The sequence below is a fragment of the Mauremys reevesii genome, linkage group 8 (assembly GCF_016161935.1).
Source record: "Mauremys reevesii isolate NIE-2019 linkage group 8, ASM1616193v1, whole genome shotgun sequence".
NCBI classification, from domain to species: domain Eukaryota; kingdom Metazoa; phylum Chordata; order Testudines; family Geoemydidae; genus Mauremys; species Mauremys reevesii.
In genome coordinates, this window is record NC_052630.1 from 18253610 (window position 1) to 18278661 (window position 25052).

Sequence of the window (25052 nt, forward strand, 5' to 3'; positions counted from 1 at the left end):
GTAGGGATTTCCTAACTGGTCTAGCATCTACTTTGAGACTTGAGATCAGCTTTGCTCAACTATCATGTATGAGGACGTGGAAAAATGGTCGAGTGACAATGAAACCTGCCTCTGGAAGTGAAGGTGATTTCTATATTTCTAGCACCAATGAGGACTGGGAGTGGAGGCTCCATCTCTCATGTCCTAAGCTGATCGGAACATAGCATGTGGGCCAGGGTCTTGCCTCCACTCTCCCACAGAGTCCTCTTTCTTACCCATTTCTTCATGTGTCAATCAATACTTTCACAGACAGACTGATGGATAATCTCTAATTTGAACATGAGTAAACTACTAAGGCTTGGAAATCCATTTATTTTCGGTGTTAGGAGGTTCTTCCAGCCCAATCTAGATGCATAGCAGATGGCCCATTGACAATCCTTAGGGCATTTATTATATTCAGATAAACATCCAAACAGTGGAAAGCCATTGCAGTCAAAGTTAGCTGGGGAGGCAACCCAGAGAAACCTTTTATCACACATAAGGAGTGACTGTGGTTCTTTTTACACAAGCCCTTTATATTGCTTGTCGCTATCCATGACAGACACTTTGGTTAGTTGTGGTGACTGGGCTAGAGCGTAACTATTTAAGGACTTGCTCTGGCTTGCTACAGGTTTCTTTATCCTTGCTATAATCCTCTTGTATCAGGACAAGACCTGGAAATGACTTGTTGCTTGTAATAATATTAGGGACATACCTAAATCCAAACATCTCTGAACTCGAGTAGAGGGTTAAGAATCTGATCCTGACTGGGTCTGAATTTCATAGTTGTTCTCGGTGTCTGTAAAGGCCCCAAGCAAACCTTTGGATCTTGTCACTTCCAAGCTTTGGGGAATTCAAAATTGGGCTCCATAACAAATATTGGGGCTTAAGCCTATTTTTAGGACTTGATTCTGATCTGACTCCTGTTATTTTTGTATCAGTGTCACTCTTCATACTTCAGTAGACGTACTCCTGATTTACACGGATGAACAATCAGAATCAGGTCCTTAGTTAGAATAATATTTACACTCAGCCGGGGAGTGGATCATGAGCAAGAGAACTCTGCCCTAAAAATATTTCTGTTTTTATCATACCAATTCTACGTGACAAGAGCAAATGCATTTAAGTATATTGATATCATAGGCTGATAAGTGTCTGCTTAGCTGCACAACCTAGCCCATAACTTGACTAACAGATTGGATGTTCCTTGGCACTGTAAATGTTGGCTTGGAATCTGGAGTCTGCTGCCTTTTCTTGGAAGGCACTGCTGACTCCTTCTGTGCAGCCCATACTACTGTGGTAGCATGATGACTGGCAGCTTGTTGACTGGATCTCTGGGGAGGAACTTGTCCGCTGTGCTTCTGCAGCATCCATGGCGAGGTTCCAAAACTGCTGCTTTTTATACATTTAGCATATGGCTGGATTTTAAGTGAAACAGACTGGCGAAGCAGGGCAGTCTGTAATCATCAGGGCAGCATCATCTTGATTCATAGTCAGAATCTCTAAAAATTCAGAGTTCCTAACTTATCTTTTCTGGTTTCTTGTATATTCAGATGTTTTTAAAGTACATTCAGTGCTCTGGAAAGAGGCCAGATTTACAGTCCTGTAGGCTGAGGTTCTCTTTCTCCATAGACAGGTACATCATGGACAACAGTGTGAGTTTCCTCTACATCCTGCCTCTGTATACCACCAATGAGTTTCTACTGTGACCTGGAGGGATAAAGTGGAGGGATTATACGATCATTCACTTTCCAGGCCCATCCAATCCTAAATCTTCTTGCCAAAATTGTCAACAAGGGTGACAATGCTTATTGTGATCTTTCCCTTCTGCAGATATTTGTCCACCAGGATTTGGAGAGAGGGAGATCACATGCATTTAAAATATCCGGGGCCCAATTCTCGTCTCACTTACATTGGATTAAATAAAAAATAACTCCAATGAACTCAGTGGAGTTACCCAAATGTGAAACTGGCATGAAATCAGAATGCGGCCCTTTGGCTCCTGCCCGCAGCACAATGCATCCAATAGTCAAGGTGTTCATATTCACTACATAGAATTGACTCCAAAAAGCTATTGATAAAACAATGCTTCTCTGTGGATAAACAGTGAGAGTTGCTTCAAGCTTCATCAAGTTGGAACACAGGAAGTACCATACCAGAACAAAGCAATGCTCTGTATAGCCATGCTGACACGGAATAATGGTCCATCCTGGTCGGTATTGTGTCACTGAATAATGCTCCTAGATGGATGCTTCAGAAGAGGGTTACAGTATCCCAATATTGCACCTAACCTGTGTAATCCATTGTAGCAGGATTGCTTGCAAGATTAAGGATTGGGGGTTTGGGCACTTAAAATGTAAACTCTTTAGAACCAAGTACACGTTTGGATGATAGATAAATAAATAACCTGTACAATGGGGGGAACTTATTTCTGTCCACATTTGGTGATCAGTTCATACTCTGAACCAAAAGTTTTAATAAAATATATCCTGGCTGCAAAGGCTATTCTTATTCATGTATGTATAAAGAAGAGGCAGTCTTAGATCCAAACACCCTTGAATATCCTTGAAGAGCCCACACCAGGATCAAGATTCAAATTTAACAGCTAGCTTCTAATGGGCCCAGATCTGAATAACCCCACCCATTCTTATATTTTAGGAATATTTGAAATCTGGCTCCAGATTAAATCTGTGGCTCAGATCCATTTCTCACATATAAGAAATGTCACATATAGTACTTTTAAAAACAATTACTAAATTTTTGGCCTGAAAATCATACAGCCGTGAGTTCCACAGGTCCTATTGTACATTATGTGCATAAAGGTTCCCTTTCATTCCATTCTAAATTTGTTGCCTTTTGATGTTGAGTGCCCTTGTGGTCTGGTATTATAAACAAGGGCAAAGATAAGTGCATAGGTCACCTTTTTGTTCCATTCATTATTTTAAAAGTATTTTATAGATGGGCTAGAAGTACATACCTTTGAGCTTTGTGGAAATTTGGATTTGGGTCCAGATCTGAATAGTTCAGGTTGGATCGATTTAATGTATTTTGTTATCTTTATACAAAGACACCATTTTTACTTTAAAGATCCAGTTCCCAGTGGTTTATGGGAGAAAAAAACAGCTTAAGTAAACAGGACATTCTTGCCTCAGGATCTGCTGTAGCTATAGAATATACTTAATCTAGGTTTGCTGTATAAAAGGGTTTTGAGTATAAAAGGGTGGAAAGATTGTAAATTGCATGAGTAACTATATCTGTGCACTTTAAAAATGTGTTTTCCATTGCTCCTCTAAGACTTTCTCTGGCAAGTCTCTACAAGGGCTCTATTGTGGTGCACGCTGTTTGCACTGCCCTTCCACCTATGGGATTATGGGCTTCCCCAAAAAGACAGAATAATATTTGGTCTCTCTGACAACAAATGCAGTGAAAGCATCACTATGCTGCTGCCCTGAGTAGGAGCATGAAAGGGACTGATTCTTCTCTGTGGAATGAAAACCTCAGCAAAAGCCTGACAAGCCCAGTTTGTTTACTGGAGCAGATGAGGGTTGTGGAATCTCAGGAGAGCGCCAGGCCCTGGGAATTTGTGAGAGGAGACGCATTTTGAAGTGTCAACTGTGCTTTGAAGTTAGAAGCTTTGTCATGTCGGTGTTTTGGAGTTACTGTGTTGCCAATAACAGACATTACTTGTGACATGAACAACACATGGCGCAACAACTCCAGCACGTCCCATCAAGGATTAATATTCTCACGGTGAACAAGCCTAAGGAAAGAGACATTTTATTTTTCACTGTTGCCCTTCTAAGTGTCAAAGTATGAATGCATTAAACCTCACTATCTGATAGATGGGGAAACTAAGGCACAGAAGTGAAGTAACATGTCCAGAGTCAAACAAAGAATCAGTGGCAGAGGGAGGGTTTCCCTAGGTTTCCTGGTGCCCAGCCCAGTCCTGTGCTTTAGCCAACCCCATTATCAAAAGGAGTGTATTCTCCAGTCTTTGCATTCCCTTGGCTAGTATTTCAGGATTCATGTTGGAATAATGGCAACTCATGCCTGCTCAGCTCAGCATCACATCATTCTGTTTGGTCCTGCGGCAAAGTCATTATTGGTGTTTGCAACCTGCCATGCAAATATGGATGGGCAGTAAGAGGACTGTGCAATGGCGTTGAATAGAAACGGAAGATGGACTGGGGAGGAGAAAAACCCTGTTTAACCATAATGCTACTGATCATTACTAGAGCTAAGTCATGGCCCTGGAGTTCAGATCAAGGTTTGGCTTCAAACATGAACCTCCTTAAAGTTCGATCAGTCACATGCTGATTAGGGAGGGTCAGGAAATTTTTGATGAAATGGTTTTCCATTGGAAAATGCAGATTTGCCAAATGCAGAACTTGTGCAAGAATATCAGTTTTGAGTAAACTTCCTTAGGTCCAATGGAATTCCTGCTCAAAATGAGAGAGAGAGAGAGAGACCGCCCACCCCCACCGAGCCACTAGCCCAGTGGAAGGGCCACTCACACATGGGAGCCCAGCTACGAGTCCCTGCTCTGAATCAGAAAAAAGGGACAGGGGTAGGGAATTGAACTTGGGACTCCCACATGCTAAGCAAATAGCTTAGCTACCAGGCTATAGAGTCACTCTTTCCCTAGCCTTCTGAATATTTAATTATTGATTCAAAGTGGAACAGCTGCCACAGGCACCATTGACAGGTTTCAGAGTGGTAGCAAAAATAACAAGGCACCCTTGAGACTAACCACCCCACAATAGCCATTATCCTAGCAGGGAATAGAACCTGAGGTTGCCCTATCCCAGGTGAGTGAACAAGAGACCATCTATACCGAGTCTGACCAAAGGGCTTGCTAGCTCAGTAGCCTGTTCTCTGATAGTGGCCAATTTAGGTGCTTCAGAGGGAATGAATAGACCAGGCAATCATCGAGTGATCCATCCCGTTGCCCCTTCCCAGCTTCTGGCAAACAGGCTAGGGACACCTCTTTTTTTAATTAGAAAAAAAATCTTGGTTACATTCTGATGTGGAATGGGACTTTTTTTTTGAAATTTCAAACATTTTTACAGGCCAGGAAAACCATTTGTCACCCTGCTGTAATGCTGATCCAAGTCTGCCCATTATAGATACAGGTGCAAGCTGTGATCTGATCTCTCTCACAGTTCAGGGAAGGTAGTGGCAAAGGTCTGTTCCATTCCATTGTTGTCATTCAGGCCCATCTTGTGAAATTTCTATTTAAATTCCTTAAATGAGTTCCTAGTGCGTCAGTGCATCACTGAGATTTTAATCACCCACTGCAGCACATCAGCTCATTTGAGCAGCCATCATGGTAGCAAAGGTAGCGAGAAGGAAATATGTTTCAGAGATGTTTCAGCCCCTTTTAATGCTGGTTTTGTGTCTGAAGAGCCTTACTGTTTAAACAGTAAAACCTGTGAAACCAGCACAATAGGAAGCTGACTCCTGCTGAACTCAAAATGAATTAAATTCCCTTTAGACTTGAAGGCAGGATTGTTCCGGTGTGTTGCCATCTGCAGACTGTGTGTGACACAGTTTCGGGTGGACATGGAAGTCTCTTGGTGATCTGTAGTCCCACTCAGGTGGAAGGAGTTAAGGTAGTGAGCCAGGGCTCATGGCAAGGCCCCAATCAAGAGCCCAGGGTTCTGGAGAGAGAACCCTATAAAATGGCTCCCTGGGAAGCAGTTGGGAAAATTACTCATGTTAGCAGGGACTGAGCCAAATATAACAGCTATAGAGTAGGCTGAGCTTTGCTCTGGGTTATTAGTGGTTTGCTGTAGCTTAATCAGGGACTTCTTATCTTTTGTTTGTTAATGAGCATTCAGCTCAAACTCCTGCTGATAAGACTGGAGAAGTAAAGTTCTCTGGGAAACATTTCTCCTTGCTGAATTGCCCAGACTGATTTAGCAGCCTAACTCAATTACAATTAATCTTTGCTCAGTGAGAAGCTGTTGGGTGGGGAGGAATGATTTTGCTCTAAGAGGTGGAGTATTTAGCATCCCGTGTAAAGGGCCAAGACAACTTTTCCTTCTTCCTTGATTGCTTGGGTAACAATGCATGAAGATATAAGGCAAGGTTTTTGACAGCACCCAATGCTCATTGACCTTTAATGGCCGGTAGGTGCTCCTGAAAATCCTCCCCATAGTCATCTCTATTAAATCCTCTTCTGTAGGAGTTTCCCCTGGGGCAGTCTGGGAGATGCTAGAGCACTAAGGGTTAAAACAGCATAGAAACCGGTTTAGTCTGCTACAAGGTTCTTATGCTTCTGGGGCCCCAAATAAGGTCACTTTGCAATAGTATGTCAGTTGATGGCAGGAGATGGTTATATAAACATTTTAAATAGGAGTGCTGATTTCAGGTCAAGTGTGACTGGGTGCCCCGGGGGAGCCAGCCAAGGTCACTCAATTAGGGTGAACTGCAAGGAATGGGATAGACAACCTCAAAGCTGGTGGAAATTTTAATATTTAGATTTACCAACCCCGCACTAAACAGCTTCTCTTATATCTCACTGGTTACTCAGAAGCCAACAACACAGTTCCCTCAAAGTAACCCAGCATCAGGCCTCCACCTAGTTACCCAAGTCAGATATGATGAAGATTAATGAAACTCTTATTTCATCATATAAAAAAGTTCTGCCAATCTCAAAGGATCGGACACATTACCAATCAGGTTAATGAATATTCCAGATCTTACCTAAATACAAGTGTATAGCCAATTCTTATTAACTAAACTAAAATTTATTAAAAAAGAAAATGTATAGTTAAAAGATCAATATACATATGGACATGCGTTCAATTCTCAAGGTTCAGATTTATAGCAGAGATGGTGAGCTTTGTAGTTGCAAAGAGTTCTTTTAGAATTTAGTCCATAGGTTATAGTCCAATGTCCAATATCATATCCAGGGTGTACCAGCTTAACTGGGATCTCATCTTGTGACTTCAACTTCCCCTGATGAAATTTAAGCAGATCTGAGATAACAGGATCAGGACCCAAGCCATTTTTATATAGTGTTCTAGCATTCACTTGACCATACAGTCCTGGGTAAACAATAGGCTTTTGATATAACCTTCTGTTTCATAAACACCAGCAGTAATTAGTTACAAAAATTAACACAGGGCAATTTATCCTTTAGGCAGTCTGTCACAAACTTCAAAGAGACATATAGACAAAGACATTATTTCACCCAAGATTAATCAAAATGTTGTTATTCCATTTTTGATCTCCAAATCAATAGCTATAGTGACAGACAGAAACTGTCTGTTTACCTGGGTAACGTTTATGAGTACACATATACAATTAGTATTATCCCTAACTTCTAACAGTATAGGGTAGAGCTTTGAAATGCAAACCTATCTACCATGAATGGCCCTAATTACTATTTGCATACCTTTCTAACCAGGGGCGGCTCTAGACACCAGCGCGCCAAGCAGGCGCTTGGGGCGGCCGTTTCCCGGGGGGGCGGCATTTGGCTCCGGTGGAGCTCCCGCCGTCATGCCTGCGGCAGGTCCACCGGAGCCCGGGACGAGCGGACCTGCCGCAGGCATGACTGCGGCGGGTCCCGTCTTCCCGCGGCTCCGGTTGAGCTCCCGCAGGCATGACTGCGGCAGGTCCGCTCGTCCCGGGCTCCGGTGGACCTGCCGCAGGCATGCCGGCAGGAGCTCAACCGGAGCCGCGGGAAGAGGGGACCCGCCGCGGGACCGGGGAAGGGCGGCGCAGCGCTCCGCGCTGCTTGGGGCAGCCCGATTTCTAGAGCCGCCCCTGTTTCTAACATGACTTTAAAGGTTGGTTCTGGGTCATCCAGCTTGCAAGCCTGCTTTCTGGCCATGAGTTATATTTTGTATAAGATTCGCTGCAATTATATAGCAGTGGTAACAACAATGATTTGCATGATTATATTTTAATTAGACAATGTCACAGCATGTCTGGTGCTTTGTGCAATGTTCTACAGCACAAGAAATCCCAGACTGAAACTCACTCGCCCCATTTTCTCCCAGCAAACCTTGTTCAGTTCTTTCATTAACCCAAGGAGGTGTTTTAATCATGAATGGTGCAGAATGATAGTCTGTAACAGGGATTGGCAACCTTCAGCATGCGGCCCACTAGGGTAAGCCCCCACGGTGGGAAGCGGCGGCCAGCACATCCCTCGGCCCGCGCCGCTTCCCACAGCCCCCATTGGCTTGGAGCAGCGAACTGCAGCCAGTGGGAGCCACGATCGGCCGAACTTGCTGACGCAGCAGGTAAACAAACCGGCTGGCCCCGCCAGGGGGCATACGCTGGGGGGCCGCGGGCCAAAGGTTGCCAATCCCTGGTCTGTAACAATAACACATGTGCATTCTTTGCTCTCCTTCATGGAAAGAAGTAACATGCCGACAGAATGCCGATAGTACCATTTCTAATGCTTACTTTAAGCTGGGCAATATATCACTTCCACAGGTGTTCCTATGCAGGGGTTAAAGACATTAAAGTGTCTAAATCATATGTCTGTCTTTTTTGTAACATTAGTAACAGATGAAATGTAGTTGTCCACTGCTAGCAAATGATAGTGGAAAATATTATGATCTGCACCTTAGGCTTGTGAACTCCAACAGGAATTGAAGAAAAATGCAACTGTTTCCCCTCATTATTAATAATGGTTTTGGTTCAGGTATTTTTAGAGCTGGATGAGTTATTGCAAAACATTTCCCCACCAGGGTTCATTTGAATTGAATGTAAATTCAGCTATGTTTATGCCACCTCTGTATTTATTTGCCGTGAATATTCTAGTGAATATTCACTGGTTGGGATGTTTGCCAAAAACAGTGAATTTTTAGTGTATATATTCACAGAAAGAGAATTTCAGATTCTTAATTTGTGATCATTCACACAAAACTTGATTCTATGAGTTATGCTCATCCAGTGAGGGAAAAGAACCAATACCATCTGACAAAGATGTCCTATCAAAATAGCCATAATGCTGATTATTGAATATTCATATGAACTGCTTGTGAACAAGCTACAGGCCAAGAAGCATTTGTAGAAATACTTTGGCTTTAACAATTTTACATTACAAATATATTAAAGAAAACTGTGATCAGTTTGTAGACAATTCACAAACTCAAATGGGGAATTCACTAAACAGATAACTAACTACATGTTAATTGCTCAGCTCCTCATATTTGTAAGATGAGCAGGCCAGATTCTGCTCTGATTGATAGTGGCGTAAATCCAGAGTAATTGAAATCCATGGAGTTACTCCAGATTTACACAAAACACAGCTGAGATCAGAATCTGGCCCAAAGTACACGAGAAGCCCATCATATGACTGCTGCGAACAGAACCCCACAGAGAGAAAAAAGCTAGACACAATAAATAACTTTTTATATCTATAAACAGAGGCAAAAATACTTGTGTTTTCAAATGCTGAAAATTAGGGAGTGATTCAGACTGACCTCATCCTTCTCCCTCCCCTGCCCTCCTCCAATCTGGCACAAGAGTGAGACTGAATTGGTGTGTGTGTGTGTAATTAATTAGTTCCAAGGCTGACTGTGAATGCTGAGTCTGTTAGATCTCTAAGTTAATTTACTGCATCTGCCATTGCTTAGCTGGCCCACTCCCCAGGATGAAACATACGGATTTTCTTTTAATAACGAGTCAATTGAATGGGCTTTGGTTTTTTTAGTTGTGACCCAGTGTAGCAGCAGAGAGGGTGAGACCCTTGCTCTCCGGTTAACATCCCTTTTGTTTGTATGTATGATGGAGGAACAGATATTTGGGGAAACAGAGATATGATACTGGGGCACTGAAACTCACAAAGGAAAACTGCACTGACTTCCTCAGATTCTCTACTGACCCAACCCTTGTCTGGGGGAGTCTGGAAGAAAAATGCTGCCATCTTGTGATGAGACTTTGGAACTTCATCAGCACTGAGGCAAAAAAAAAAAAAAAAAAAAAAGGGTCTATGGCATATTTGAACTCTAGCTTGAGGTTTAACGTAATCATATTTGGGGTAGTAATTTGAGACAGCAGTGTGAAGCTGGAGGAAAGGCTAAATGCTTGAGCTCATTGGGATGCTGAGTCTCTGGCTGCCAAAGATGAAATGTGGGAGCAAGTTAATGTGGTTTTGGAAAATCTTGAAGTAGAAATGGACACAAATAGGCAAAGATGATGCCTAGATATTATGGTGATTGGCGAGCTGTAAGCACCTGAGAGAGCGAACCAAAAAGCTAATACATGAAAAACCCAGGTCCTAACATCCCTGAATACTGGGGATGTTGAAATGTTTGAAATCCAAAGCCAGATCTGGATTTGCATTTTCCATCTGGCCCCAACATTACAGTGGCTTGTGACAAAAGCCTGTATCTCAGTGCCCAAATGCTGTGGCTTTAAGCCCATCACTACCTGACAATGTCCTGTTAAACAGGATGATACCTGCTGAGACAATAACCTCTTAAAGGGTGCAGGTGGCTACCTGCCCATGTAGGTAGTCTGGGGATTGGGCATCTTAGAAAGTGGGGGAGAGAGAGAGTATGTACAAACTTTCTTTCCACATTTTTATCACTTATTTAAATAATTAGTGCCCTTGTTTCATACTTCATTCTGTCACCTTACACAATGCTAAACGCTTTGAGATAACATTACATACTTACAACATCTTATGTAATAGATGTATGCAGATATAAAAAGTTGCCATAAAATGTGATCTAGTAAAACTGAAGTTATACTTCCTGAGCATATACAACTGTGTGGAATTTATTCTCTTGCAAGGGATTTACCAATGTAATTAATGGCCACTGGCTTACTGGGAGATTGCTGCACTTTGTGATTTCAAGTTTTTTTTGTAGTCATTCAGAGTAAAGTCGCGGAGCTCATTGCTATGCAGGCAGGGGTAATTCAGTGTCTAGAGCGCTGCATAGAAGCCAGGCTGCAAGAGTAACCTTGGCCACAATGGAATTTTACTCTTTAGAAGGGAAGTTTTGTTAACAATAAAGTCTATCAACTTCCATGGACCTATTAAATATAGTCCACTGGAGACTTGGGAAGCTTGTGGCTGATGCAATCAATGTGAAGAGCTAAGTTAGATCAGGATTGTGGTGAACAGGAACCTGACATATTATGGAGGATGACTCTGTCAAGTGAAATATGCAAAAGAAAGCAGTGCTGTGTGGACGGGAACTTGAAATGCCACTTCCAGCCCCCATTTGGTGGGGTTGCTCCAATGCTCCCTGCTTTTTGATTTGTTTATAAAACGGGCCTAACTGTTGACATAAGAGGGGTATGCACAAAATAATAATAGAAAAATAATGATGGGCCCAAGTTTCAAACAGCTGCTTCTGTTTGCGCTTGTGTGACTTATTAGCAGCAAATACCTTACTGTGCATGATGAGGGTGTACACTGACAGGAGTTAGTGCTTGAAAACACTGGGTGGTTGTGAGCACATGGAGAGAGCGTGCGTAAGATCCCTTTGAAAACCACGTCCAGACTCTACAATCATAACAACCCTCTCCCCCCGCAGCTATTCTCGAGAAACAAACTGAACATCAACCCCCTCCTGTCTGTCTCCTCAGTACCAGCCTGGAAGGAGAGGCAGGAGTTACCCCTGCCCTAAAAGGTAGCAAATCTGGACTTGGTCTCACTATTGGGGGAAGTGAATTCTCCCTCACCCTGCCTTTTAAATTGGTTAGCTCCAGTATCTCCAGTCCACTACAAAGGGGAGTGGAGCCTCTCGTAAAGTCAGAACTCAGAGTATGTTATGTTACGGTGAGACGTTATCTGCCTTGCCTGCCTATAGTAGTCGCGTCTGCATGTGTATGTGCCTGTGATGTACTGCTCTCTCCACTTCAACAGAACAGTCTTCAAATAGAGAAAAGGTTATTATATAGAGGATGGAGATCAGTTGTTCTCCATGTGTAGGACAAGAAGTAATCAGCTTAGTTTGATGCAAGGGAGACAGACTGGATATTAGGAAACACTTCCTAAGTAAGTCTGGGACAGTTACCTCAGGAGTTTGTGGAATCCCCATCACTGGAGGTTTTTACATCAGTTTGGACAAAGTCCTAGCAAGGATGGTTTAAGAATACTTAATCCTGCCTCAGTGCAGGGGGAGATAGACTAGATGACCTCTTGAGGTCCCTGTCAGCTCTACATGCCACCTTCACACAGATTCCAGATAGTCTCTGAACACATCAGTGAATGTAAACCGAACTTTTTAAAAATGCTGCGGTTTTATTTTTTATACAAACTAAAACACCAGAGGTCATTGAATCCTATATTAAATACATAAATTAAAAAATAACCATTCAGAAAACTTTACATACAATAAGGATTCTCATCTACACGTTAATACATATAGTACATATACATGTACAGAGTTTATCAAAGGGTCATTCTGCCAGTTCATTTACAGTTCTCTTCTGGAATAGACACAAAAACAGGAGCAAAATATGTACAGGTGCTGACGCGAAAGAGAAAATAAACCCTGCTGGGTTACCAGAGATTATGAGGCAGTTTATTGAACATAGACTTAGTGAAAATGAAGGCCTGGCCAATTCAGTCCACGTGGGATGCAATGGAATTGGAAGTTTTGGTGGTTCAGAGTATAGTCCCATTGAGTTTAGGATGAGAGACTGGAAAGCTCAGTAATGTGTCCTGTAGGCGCAAAAGGAGAGCTTGGAGTCGTGACCCATGTTAATATTAATACTGCTGAACTGTGCGGGATCACCTATTGTCCTTTGGAAAGTCCATGGATATTCACTACTTTTGTTTGTTTGTTTGTGACTGCTGTACAAGGCTAATTTGAGGGAGGCGTCTCAATAATTTGCCCAGTGAACAGGAATAACATGGAGAGAGCAGGAAAAAAGCTGCAGGACAGTGGTCTTAAAAAAGCCACAAGTTGTCAGTGAAATGCAAAATTAAACCACAAGCTTGAGTTGCCAACCCTCCAGGATTGTCCTGGAGTCTCCAGGAATTAAAGATTAATCTTTCCTTAAAGATTATATTGCGTGAGGAAACCTCCAGGAATACATCCAACCAAAATTGGCAACCTATCACAAGGAGTTTAATCAGCCTTGTCATCCAAACAACCCTTGGCCCGAGTCCTCATTCCTAGGATTGGAAGTACACTTTTGTAAGCTATAACAACATTCTACTATATACACTGGGGATATATATATGTACAGTGTGTGTGTGTGTGTATATATATACAGGTTTGCGTGTGTATATTTTAAAAAATGAACTCATTTTGATCTAGCTGAATGTTGAAAGTTTATATAGTTGATGTCAATGGGCATGTATTAGGCACGGTTTGTGTTACACTGTGGAGGGGTAAATATTGTTTTTCAAGTCTCCGGAGGAAATCCAGCAATCCACTCCAAGTGGTATCTTGCAGGACTTTCACAATCCACATTCAGGTGACTGTGGATTATCTATCCCGCCTACAGAGGCTTAGCAAAAAGGATGGAGTGTGTGTGTGTCTGTGTGTGTGTGTGAGAGAGAGAGAATGAGCACACACACACACACACACATAGCATGTTGTAATAACCACAACTATCTTGGAATACATAAGCTTTTACAGTAGGTTTCAAGTGCTAGGGAATTCCATCTGGATTGATCCCAACTCCCCTTGTTACATTGTAAGGCCTAAACCTACCCCCATTGCCGCCAATGGGAGTATGGCCACTGAATTCAGTGGGAGCAAGACTGGTCCCTAAACATGGTTTGTAACAGTGCGATGTCAGGCCCATATAGTCTCATTGGCCCAAATGAAGTCAATGGAGTTGCACAGGTCTAAGGACAGAATTTGATCCATTCAGTCGTGAGCATTTCAAACAGACACAGCGTATTAAGTTGAAGCTACACACATGTAGATAGCAAATACATGGTAATATCCGGTAACAGATCAGAATCAGACCATTTCATACACTGTAAATGAATAAATGACATCTGCATGGATTGCATCGAAGGAAGGGTAAGGGACATGTGAACCTCCAACAAGTCTGCTCAGGTGGGGTTTGAATTTGCTGCAGTTCACATGGAAATACCCACTGCACTACATTTTCAAAGGCACTCCCACTCCCGCCTCTAAATTTACTCTTGCAATTTCATATATGCAATAGCTTGCATATACTATAAAACAAATTTGCTCCTGGCAATAACACATGCAGAATTGGGTGTTTAGGGCTCAATCCTGCAAAGGGCCCTTACAAAAAAGAAGTACCATAGCATGGTGCAGTAATGGTCCAAATGCTATAGCATACAATAGTGATACTGCAGTAACCATTACTATAGTAATCTGCAGTAACTTTTTATAAGGATGCTCAGCATCTCCAATACAGGAGCTAGGAGCACTCAGCACTTTGCTTGGTCTTGCTGTTAGATATCTATCTTCTTGATATGAGTGTACAAGTGCCATTTAAATAGTTTTTTAAAAAATGCTCTATTTATGGAGCTTCAAATTTATCACCCGCCAAGGCTCGCATAAGTTCTTTTTAAAGACAAAGAGGAGAATGAATGAGCAATGCGGCATCTGTCAACTCTGCCAATACACTTGTAAGGGATGAGACGCCAATCAGAGACAAGAACCGAAACAAGATGCATTTATGAGTGCAGAAGGGATCCAAAGACTTACACTGCTCTTCTCAATATTTCAGAAGTTCTAAATGGAGAAGTCTGTCCCAAAGGAAGTCAAAGGTTTATTCTGAAACCTAACTTTTTCTCTGCTTTACAAACCCTTGATTTGACTGACAGAAACCAAATGGTCTTGGGTAAGACAAAAAATCATTTTGTAGAAAACCGAGGCCACGGGTCATCATGAGGTAATGCAACATCACAAAATACAGAGCAGGATCTGGTAGCTCTTACTCATGTGGGCAGGCCCATTGACTTTACTGGCACTACTCACCTGAATGAGGGCTGATGGGTCCAGCCCATAATTTGCCATCTTTAACTGAAGCCTATTATTTCTGTTGGCAGTAGTGCCTGGCCTGAGATTTCACAGGACACTGGGGGTAGTTCTACAGTGCAGTTAGACACATGCTGACTTGGGCTAAGGGACTGTTTAACTGCAGTGTAGATGTTTGAGCTCCGTCTGCAGCCCACTTCTGGGACCCTCTGACCTTGCAGAGTCCTAGAGCCTGGGCTCCAGCCCAAGCCCGAACGTCTACACACTGCAATTAAACAACCCGTTCGCCTCAGCCCCACGAGCCTGAGTCAGCTGGCATGGGGCAGGGGCGGGTTTTTAATTGCAGTGCAGACATAACCTGTTTGACAAATGGGTATGAAATTAACTTGCGTTGCCACAGAACAAAGGAAACAGAATCAGAGAGAAGATTTTGTAAAGGTTGTTCAAGAATACAAACAGGGCATAATTGTGTGGGAGACTCTCAATGGTTCTGGCTCTGGAGCTGCAATACTATATTGCTAGCAGCACCTCTGGAAAGCACATATGGTACCTGCTGCTTATACTCTTCTACTGCGGGGTTTCCTCTGAACAAAGACCATGCCGTGAAATTGCATTTTTTCAGCATGTCCATCTACTGGCCTGTAACAAACATATTCCTGATGCAGAATTCAGTGGACTCCTTTGCTAAAACAGAATCTTAAAAAGATGAGGTTGTTTTGTAATTTAAATTATTTTAAGGAGAAAAAGCCATTCACAAATAGCTTCCAAACTGGCATGCAAGAAACGAATGAGCCCCCTGTCGTAGAATGGAATACAATACCGCAATTACTCAAATGAATAGTGCTTACACATTTCAGCAGCCCCAGTGGGGTAGACCTTGGGAGATGCCAAGTACCTGAAACTCTCTATGAAATTCAAGTGGATGGAACACTGGACTGGGACTCTGGACTTCTCAACTCTGCTACTGGCCCACTAGATGACCTGGGGCAAGTCACCCTATCCGTGCCTCAGTTTCCCCATTTATAAAATGGGGATGATAATGATACTCCCCTCCTTTGAAAAGTACTTAGAGATCTACTGATGCAAAGCACTGTATAAAAAGTAGGTATTATTTAAGCCCAATTTAAGACCCATTTTGAGGGCTTAAGTAACGCACAGATTGTGTGCTGGCCCTTACTATTTTTTTATTACAGTAGTATGTGGAGTCTCCAGCCAAGATCAAGGCCCCACTATGTTGGCACTGTACAAAAACATAAGAAGAGATATTTCTTCCAGTTGAAATAGACAAGATGAACAAAGGGGAATGGAAACAGAGGCATGACATTAGTTGTCCAAGTCACATTGCAGGTCAGTGGTAGAGTGGGGAATGGAACTCAAAATTGCCGATTCCCACTCCAGTGCCCCAGCCATTAGATAATGCTGCCTTTCTACTCCACCCCACGTCACGTTGGGGTGAATTTAACTCTCCATGTGAGTTGCAGGTGTTCAGCACTTCTCAAGGTTTGGCCATATGAATAGGACTACATGTGTGAGTAAGAGCCTTATTCAGGTAAGCAGATATGTCTACACGGCACACTCACTGGGGCAGTGTGTGGGGTCCGTGTAGTCACATGCCTCAGTGAAAAGCAGACTGCATCCACACTACAGTTAGCTAGCCTTTCCCTGATGCCTCCTCCTGCATGAGCCTTCCCCCGCAGCCAGAGTTTTCCTCTGGGGTGGGGAAAGGCTCCAACAGGTCTCTGCTGCCAGAGCTTCTCCCCACCACAGGGATGTGCAGGAGCCCCCACTGCCTCTCCCCTGCCAGAACCTTTCCTGCCTGCAGCAGGAAGGCAGCAGGACACTACATTGCTAAAAATAGCAGTGTAAATGGGGAAACACTGCCTGGGTGTGTAGAGAGCCGTGTAGGGTATGTACCCTAAAGTTCTGACCTCTCTTTACTCCCTAAGCAATGCCTCACTTACACGGCTATTGACCGTGTGCTAGGGGGCATGCAGTGTATGCACTCTGCACACTGCTGGTAAGAGTGTGCAGTGTAGACATTCCCTAGGGGTAAGGTCAGGTCCTGTGCATTGTAACAGGGAGATAAGTGTTGCATCGAAAGGCAAACTGCTTCTACTGGTCCTTAACTGTGACAAATGACAAGTGATCCATTTGTCCTGTGTCTAGTAAAGATGCTTTTGCCCAGCTTTTACCTATTTTTGGTTCATGCACCATTTGTCAGGAAGCCTGCTGACAAAATCACTTTGACAAACAAAACCGAAATATTCTTAACTGTTTCACATGTTCATTAGCATACAGTTTTAGACAAGCTTGGAAATCAATGTTCTGTGGGATCAGATAACACAGGCATTCTTCCCCTCCCCTCCACCCCCAACACATTATTTCTTTCTTCAGCCCCATTCCAGTGATCCTAGATACGTTAGGAGTAATTGTGAAATCAAGTGTGGTCCTTTCTTCAGTGTGTCAGTCTTTAAAATGTATGAAAAATATCTAACAATGTACGTGCTGTTCTTTATGGATGGATCAATAAGAAAGATAAGGCTACAGCATTGTCAGAAATCCTCATCAGGGCCGTCACCCACATTCTTCCCTTCGTCTGCCCTCCTAGCTGGTGGTATGTTTAACATCCCCACCGCGTACGACATGATGCCCAGTTCCGCCCAGCATGAAACAAAACAGAGTATGTTTTTCCTTTTGTTCACATTGCAGCTGTCATTGTTCCTGAGTTTAAAACCAAAAAGAGAAAGAGAGTCCCTGTAGTAAGGAAGCCGGATGATTCAAATTGAATATTTTATTATCAATATCCCCTCACAGTTTTGAAAAACGTTTCTCCTGCTCCGTCCCTTTAATATTGATTTTTTTTCCATGGGGTGTCATTGTTACATTTAATATCCCCCTGCACAGCAGGGATAGATTGTTCTGTTGTAACTTTGGTTCCATGCCCAAGGCCCATTTGTACTTCATCTGCTGATTCTGTTTAATTTTTTTTAAATATGTTCACAGTTTGTTTCTCCCCCCTCTTTTTTTCTTAGTTTGACATATAGAACTTCATTAAATGCAGCATATATTGTAGCTTTAGACAGGAACTGTCAAGTAACAAATCTTGAATAATGGCTTTAAAATACATGGTGGTTGTAGTCTTGGCTACAGGTTGCTGTTGTATTTTTAAATCGGTGTAAACAATGTTCTCTTCTTCATGGGTTTGGAAGCATTTGCCTTTCTAAGGACTTATCTGTGTAGTCTGGCACTCTACAAAATAGAAAAGAAAAACATCTGTATTAGCTAAGTGGAGAGATTGGATCTATCTGTCCATCATTCCCTCCCTCCCGCCCACGAACAGGGTTTTGGAGATTTTCCGTTGCTGGAAAGGATTTAGTCAAGAATCTAACACATGGTATTCCTCAACACAGCAAGCTATATCCCTCTGCTACCACAGGCAAGGATTTAGAACCCAACTTCTATACCCTAGAAGTCAATGGGAATGTTGCAATTGATTTCAATGGAGCAGGGCTTAAGCCAGATTGCTCTGCCAGAGCTGTCTAAAACTTCCACAAGGAGAGAGACATGAAAGCAGGTGGAACTCTCCTGGTTTAAGGACAACCCCCAAGCCCTTTGTTCATGAAACTTTGAAGTGAACTTGGACTGTGTTTTGGATGAATCAAGACCAAGTTTGGGGTTTAGTTCTGAGTCCATCCATGCTGCTTATTACTGATTGGGAAGGATTATGGACTTTTGCTTAAAACCAGGAAAAACTTGGCATTTTTCTTTTGAGTTTTGCTTTGGGGTTTCAGGTCCATTTAAATTCTGAAACAGAGTGAAATTCACAGGGTGCAAAATCCATGCAAACCGAATGTCCTTGCACATACACACCTTTCCCTCCCAAACTCTCTCAACTAGGGGAATCTCATATCAACAGACTCTCGAGAGTTTTGCACAGATAGATTCTACAGTTTTTCTCCCGTTCAAGCACTTTATTTCCTTCTTTGTAACTCTGTCCCCATCATTCCTGAAAGCAACAGCTGTGATAGCTGTACTGACCCTAGGAGGCCATGAATCCTCATCTGAAATTTCAGCTCTGTATGCCCCCAGCAGTTTAAGGGAAGAGGAGATGATAAACTGTAAAGAGAGGTATGGAAAAACCTACTCTTTTTTAACATAAACTGGGTCTCCAGCTACACGTCAAGGAAGTTTTACAAATGGATCTATTTAAAGTCTAAAAATTACAGCATCTAAGAAAACTGGTATCCAGGAGTACTATGGCAATTGGCAAAGACATTTGATCCTTTTGCTTCATGTGCTCCCCCCACCAAATTATAAGAACCATAAAATATTGATATCATATGATTTTTTTAGGACACTACTTTGGGACCCTTTACTCAAATGACCCCAAATTTGCACCACTAACCCTACCCTAAGCCCTGATGAGGCAATGCAAATTTCAAGGCAATCTGGGTGTGCATGTGGATGTTAGAGCACTTTGAAAACCAGCTGTTAAATAGTATGCTAGTCTCAACTATAGTGATGCTACCATCCGATAATGCAGAGTTGTCTGCCTACGCCTTTCTCAAGGCTACCTATAGCTCTCCCAAAATGTTCATGTGCTATCTTCCCTGCTCGCAGTAAGGAATGAGCACATCGGGGGGGGGTGGGGGGGGGCGGGGTAGACTGAGTTGGTGCAAATTGCACCCGTGGGATTTAGACAGAATTGGAAGAAGCCCTTTCAGTATGTTCTGCATTGACATCCCCCTCTACTTTTGTAATTTTTCCATTGTCATGGCAGATTGTCTAATCATATTAGACACTCTAGCACCTATCTGAGCATCTGGGCCTGAATGACTAACTAGACTTTATGGTTCCCTAAGGGAGGGAAATGTAAGTCTGATTCTGATATCACAGCCTTGTAAATCAGGAGTAACTCCACTGGGCAAAATTCTACTGTAGTTACACTGGTGTTATACATAGAGTAACTCTGATTATTTCAATGACGTTACTGCTCATTTACACCACTGTAAATAAGAGCTGAATTTGGCCTTGTGGTAAAATCAGCCAAAGGGTGTGGGATGAGATGTGTTGGGATAGAGGTGGGTGGATCCTGATCCAGTGGAATGGTTCCTAAGTAATTGTTTCATCCAATATAAATTAGATTGGCCTTAACGCTGCTCTGATTTACATGCGGTGCCCACTATAATTCCAGCCAATCCATTAGATTGGGGGAAGCATAAAAATGGTTTAGAGTCTCCCCTGGCTCTGTGAGTTCAGTACAGCTGAGAATTCAAGCCTGAGTCCAGCAATTGGCAAACATTCCATTATGTCCTAGAAATCTGAGATGGGTCACTTGCAGGTTAAAGGATGACTGTGTGCAAAGGAACAGAAATGATAATCTTCTGCATGGTCTTTACTGGACTGTTAATGAGAAGCTCCAACCTGAAGCACCCCCATCAGCTTTCTCTAGCCAGACATTACCTGGATGGACGAGCTCTCCATATAGGTCACTCCAGCATAAATACAATTACTGAATATGGTGGTTACAATGTACTCAACTTTGCTTCTGATTTTTTCTTCCCATGTGACTGTGCTTTCATCTCCTACTCTAAAGCAGAGGGAGGAGGTGACACGTCTGGGAGCAGGAATTCAGACTGACTTTCAGTATGTTGTGGAAATAATTAGGAGACTGTAATTTGAAAGTCACCATGTAACCCAGGCATACAAATACTCTCTGAAGAGTTTATTCTGGCAGGCAGCCACTCAGTGTTAAAGGGCATGTTTAAAAGATTTCCACAGGCTCTCAGACAATAAGGAGTCAGGAATCTCATTTAGAAACTGTAGGCAGTTTTCTAATTTAGGCAATGTGTATTTCTAAAGATGTTGGCTCACACCTATGGCTCCTGAAAAGCCCTTCTCTGAAACTCTAATTCTGTGGCTCTTCCGTCCAATTTCTATATCTGAAAATCCCCCCTCCCTTTCTCTCTGGCACACTAATAACATGTCTAAATTCTCATGAAATATTCATTAATCCGTCTAAACTGAGAGCTGGAATTTTCCTGTGCTAATTGAAATAAAAATTTTCAACCAGCTCTAAATTTTTTTTCCATGAAAAAATGCTTTTTCTTTTTTGGTCAATGTTGAAATTTCTGTCGGCCATTTTGATTACATTTTGGGGGTTTTGTTAAGCCAAATTTTTCATTTTTTCAACATTTTTGGATTTTTTTTAATTTTGTGGATTTTTTTCTTCAAAAACCTGAAAACTTTTGAACAAAAATTTCAATGCAAATAAAAACTTTTTGATTTTTTTGAAAATTTTGCTGGCACAAAGTACATTTCCTGGTCAGTGCTAATGCTGATGCAAAATGCAATTTGCACAGCACGCTAGGTGCGCCACACTGCAAGACTGGCAAAGATAGTATATAGAGCAGTATAAACGAGTCGTATGAAATTTTAGTTTGCACTGACTTTTTTCGTGCTTTTTATGTAGCCTGTTGTAAAACTAGGCAAATATCTAGCTGAGTTGGTGTATCCCCTAGAAGACCGCTGTGTACCCCCGGGGTCTAACTTGCTCTTAAAAATCTCCAGTGACAGACTCCACAACCTCCCTAGGCAATTTATTCCAGTGTTTAACTACCCTGACAGTTAGGAAGTTTTTCCTAATGTCCAACCTAAACTGCCCTTGCTGCAATTTAAGCCCATTGCTTCTTTTCCTATCCTCAGAGGTTAACAAGAACAACTTTTCTCCATCCTCCTCATAACAACCTTGTATGTACTTGAAAACTGTTATCAGGTTCCCTCTCAATCTTTTCTTCTCCAGACTAAACAAACCCAATTTTTTCAATCTTCCCTCATAGGTCATGTTCTCTAGGCCTTTTAATAATTTTTGTTGCTCATCCCTGGACTTCCTCCAATTTGTCCACATCTTTTCTGAAGTGTGGTGCCCAGAACTGGACATAATACTCTGGTTGAGACCTAATCAGCGCAGAGTATAGCAGAAGAATTACTTCTCATGTCTTGCTTACGACACTCCTGATAATGCATCCCAGAATATTTGCTTTTTTTTTTTTTTTGCGCAATAGCGTTACACTGTTGACTCATATTCAGCTTGTGATTCACAATGACCCCGGTATCCCTTTCCACAATACTCCTTCCTAGGGAGTCATTTTCCCATTTTACATGTGTGCAATTGATTGTTGCGTCTTAGTGGAGTACTTTGTATTTGTCCTCATTGAAATTTCATCCTATTTACTTCAGACCATTTCTCCAGTTTATCCAGATCATTTTGAATTTTAATCCTATCCTCCAAAGCACTTGCAACTCCTCCCAGCTTGGTATTATCTGCAAACTTTATAAGTGTACTCTCTGTGCCATTATCTAAGTCACTGATGAAGATATTGAACAGAACCGGACCCTGAACTGATCCCTGAAGGACCCCACTCGACATGCCCTTTCAGCTTGACTGTGAATAACCTCAAAACATGTCCCAGCTGCTGTGCTGGATCATCTTTCAGAAGTCTTGCATCTGGAACTTCCAGTCAGTGTCTGGGATACCACAATGCAATCCCCTAAAAGCTGTTTGCTAGAGCCAGGAAATATATTTTAAATGTTGGTAACTCCAAAATGGGACAGTCAACTGTTTGGAAGAGCCAGGGATATAGACCTATCAAAAAACATGTGTGGATTGGGATGTGCCCTGAAGATCACCCAATTTGGGCTCTGTCTGGCCAATGGTAAGGGAATCCCAGTCAATGTGGCTCCTTGTGTGTTAGCACTCCTCACATGAGCAAGGAACTGTAGGAACAGGCCATAAGGACTCCTGTCTTGAGCTTCTCAGTAGATCTCAGCTGCTAGGGCTGAGCACGAGGCTTCTTTCAGATATACAGAGGTTGAGAGAGGCTTTTCTCAGACACACAGGATTCAAACCATAAAGGGCTTATAAGTTATAACCAACACCTTGGATTGCACCTGAAATGAACTGTGTAAGCCAGTGTGAAATGGAGAACTGGTGAAATGTGGTCCCTGTGCAGCCCCACTTTGAATTTCTACAGGTGGTGCTCTGAACAATGCATTGCAATAATCCAGTCTGGAGGCAACAAAGACATGGAGAGAAACCAAATGTGATAGCTGCTTGGTAGTCCTGTACCTTAACCACAAGACTTCCATTCTTCCTTCCGTGATCTGAAGACTATTAAGTTTAAAAACTAAAGGCAGAAACCTCAGCTAGCGTAAACTGACATAACGCCACTGAAGTCAGTGTACCCAGATCAACTTATACCAACTGAGGATCTGGCCTTCATTTCATAAGAATCTATGGGACAAACACTAGTTTCATGGAAATAAATGAAGCAGTCTTACCTTTCCAAGAGGCACATTGACATCAAGGCCAAAGAATAAAGGCAAGAGAGAAGAACAAGAATAGAAACAGAAACTGCAGAAGAAAAAAGAAGATTATGTAAAAAAAATCTTGCTGTAGTGTCTTAAGGATCAGAGCTAGTTCTCTTTGCAATTCATATGACAATGATAAACTCAGTTTAATATGAGATCTGAAATAATTATGCATGCAGAAAACATGTTTTCCAGTTGTGTCTGTAAATACCAATCCCTCTTCCTGGTGTGAAAAATCTAGACTGTATCTTTTTTTTTCAAACTCACCAGCAAAATGAATGCACCCAACGCCACATGGCAATACTGGGCCAGATCTTCTGCTGCTTTAAATCAATGTAGCGTCACTGAAGTCACAAACTGGAGCTGATTTATACCAACTGAGCATCTGGCACCTGGTTTCTAAAATGGCACCCACTATCCATACTAGTAAGTAAACATGCTAAGATTATGGATACATGATGTAACTTTGACCTTAATCAGACATATCCCTCATACTGAACTATTAATAACTGACCCATGGATCTCTTCCATCATGATCCTTGCTCTTCTAATGGAATGGGAATTTTTGTCGTTTGAAGCCCCCTTTGAAAATGTGGCCATCCAATGTCTTCCATCACAGTTTTCCATTGAACCATGTCACAAGTTTTGTTTTGTTTTTTTAAATCAAAGGTTACAATGTAATACACTCCCATTTTTTGATCCGTTTTCTGCCTGTGAATGTATTATATACTCATGCTCATGCCCTTGATTTCTATTGAACATCACCAAAACTTTGGCAGCAAAGTGGAAAAAGAAGAGTTTGTGTAGCTAAGGGGTTAAAATATGTGTTTATTCCATTATTAATCGGATTACTGTTAGACTAGATTTTTTTTGGTGAAGAATTGGCTACTGTCACAGTTTCAATGCCCCTGAGATTTATTATTTATTATGCTTTGTTTTGCTTGTTAAGTAAATTGGTCATGTTCCTCTAGACATAGTTTAAAGGAAGTTGTGAAGACAAAAATGAGCATTCAGAGCCACAACAAACTTTATTTCATCACCAGGGTCAGGAAGTGGGATCATCTTCTAGCTATTTAGCAACTTTTGAATCGAGAGTTTGCAGGAAGGGGAAAAACAGATCTGAGATTGTCTGGATAAAATGAAAGACATAAAATGGAAAGAAAATGAAGTGGAAAGAGACACACTAACATAGTCCAGTTAGGTCTGCAAATACTTTTTTTGATTTTTAGTCTAAAAAAATTGTCTCAGACCCAATAAAGCTGATCTGATTCTTTTAAAATATGTAAAACAACGCACCTTTTCCTCTAGGTCCTTGATCTGTCTCTTCTGGACGTCAGTTTTATCTTCTAAATCTCGGATCCTCTAGAAATATAAAGCAAACAAACCAACTCCAGACTCTGAATGCACAGAAGAGAAAATGTTAATTGTTTTGCTCAGCTGAACAAATCACACACTTGGGGTGAATTTTAAAGATCATGGAAATGAACAACTAAGGAATCCAGCCAGTTCTGCATTGGCATGAAATCCTTTGTCACCCACTATTCCTCCTCGGCCCCCCCTCGATTTGCCATGCCCACAGCAGCGCACACTGATCTCTGAAAATGAAAGGGGTTAAATGCAATGATTATGTCCTACAGAGATCAATTAGCAACTGCCCACTTTGGGAGGGGAGGAATGGAAGAGAGTAGAAAGAAAATCCCATTCACCACCTATTTAAAGAAAGTCATCAAAGTGCTGGAACAATTTTGATAGGGGTGGGGGGGGACTGAGAGC

At 42.1% G+C, this 25052-nt stretch overlaps 1 protein-coding gene across 1 annotated transcript in view; it reads right to left on the bottom strand.

Moving 5' to 3' along the window:
• Positions 1 to 16888: 16888 nt before the first annotated feature.
• The window catches only part of JAKMIP2 (janus kinase and microtubule interacting protein 2), a 106470-nt gene continuing 98306 nt past the window's right edge, over positions 16889 to 25052 (bottom strand). The window contains exons 20-22 of the mRNA XM_039484815.1: positions 24576 to 24641; positions 23250 to 23322; positions 16889 to 18158 (exon numbers count right to left, since the gene is read on the bottom strand). Coding sequence (XP_039340749.1) covers positions 23272 to 23322; positions 24576 to 24641 — 117 coding nt within the window. The 3' untranslated portion in view covers positions 16889 to 18158; positions 23250 to 23271. The remainder of the gene's footprint in view (positions 18159 to 23249; positions 23323 to 24575; positions 24642 to 25052) is intronic.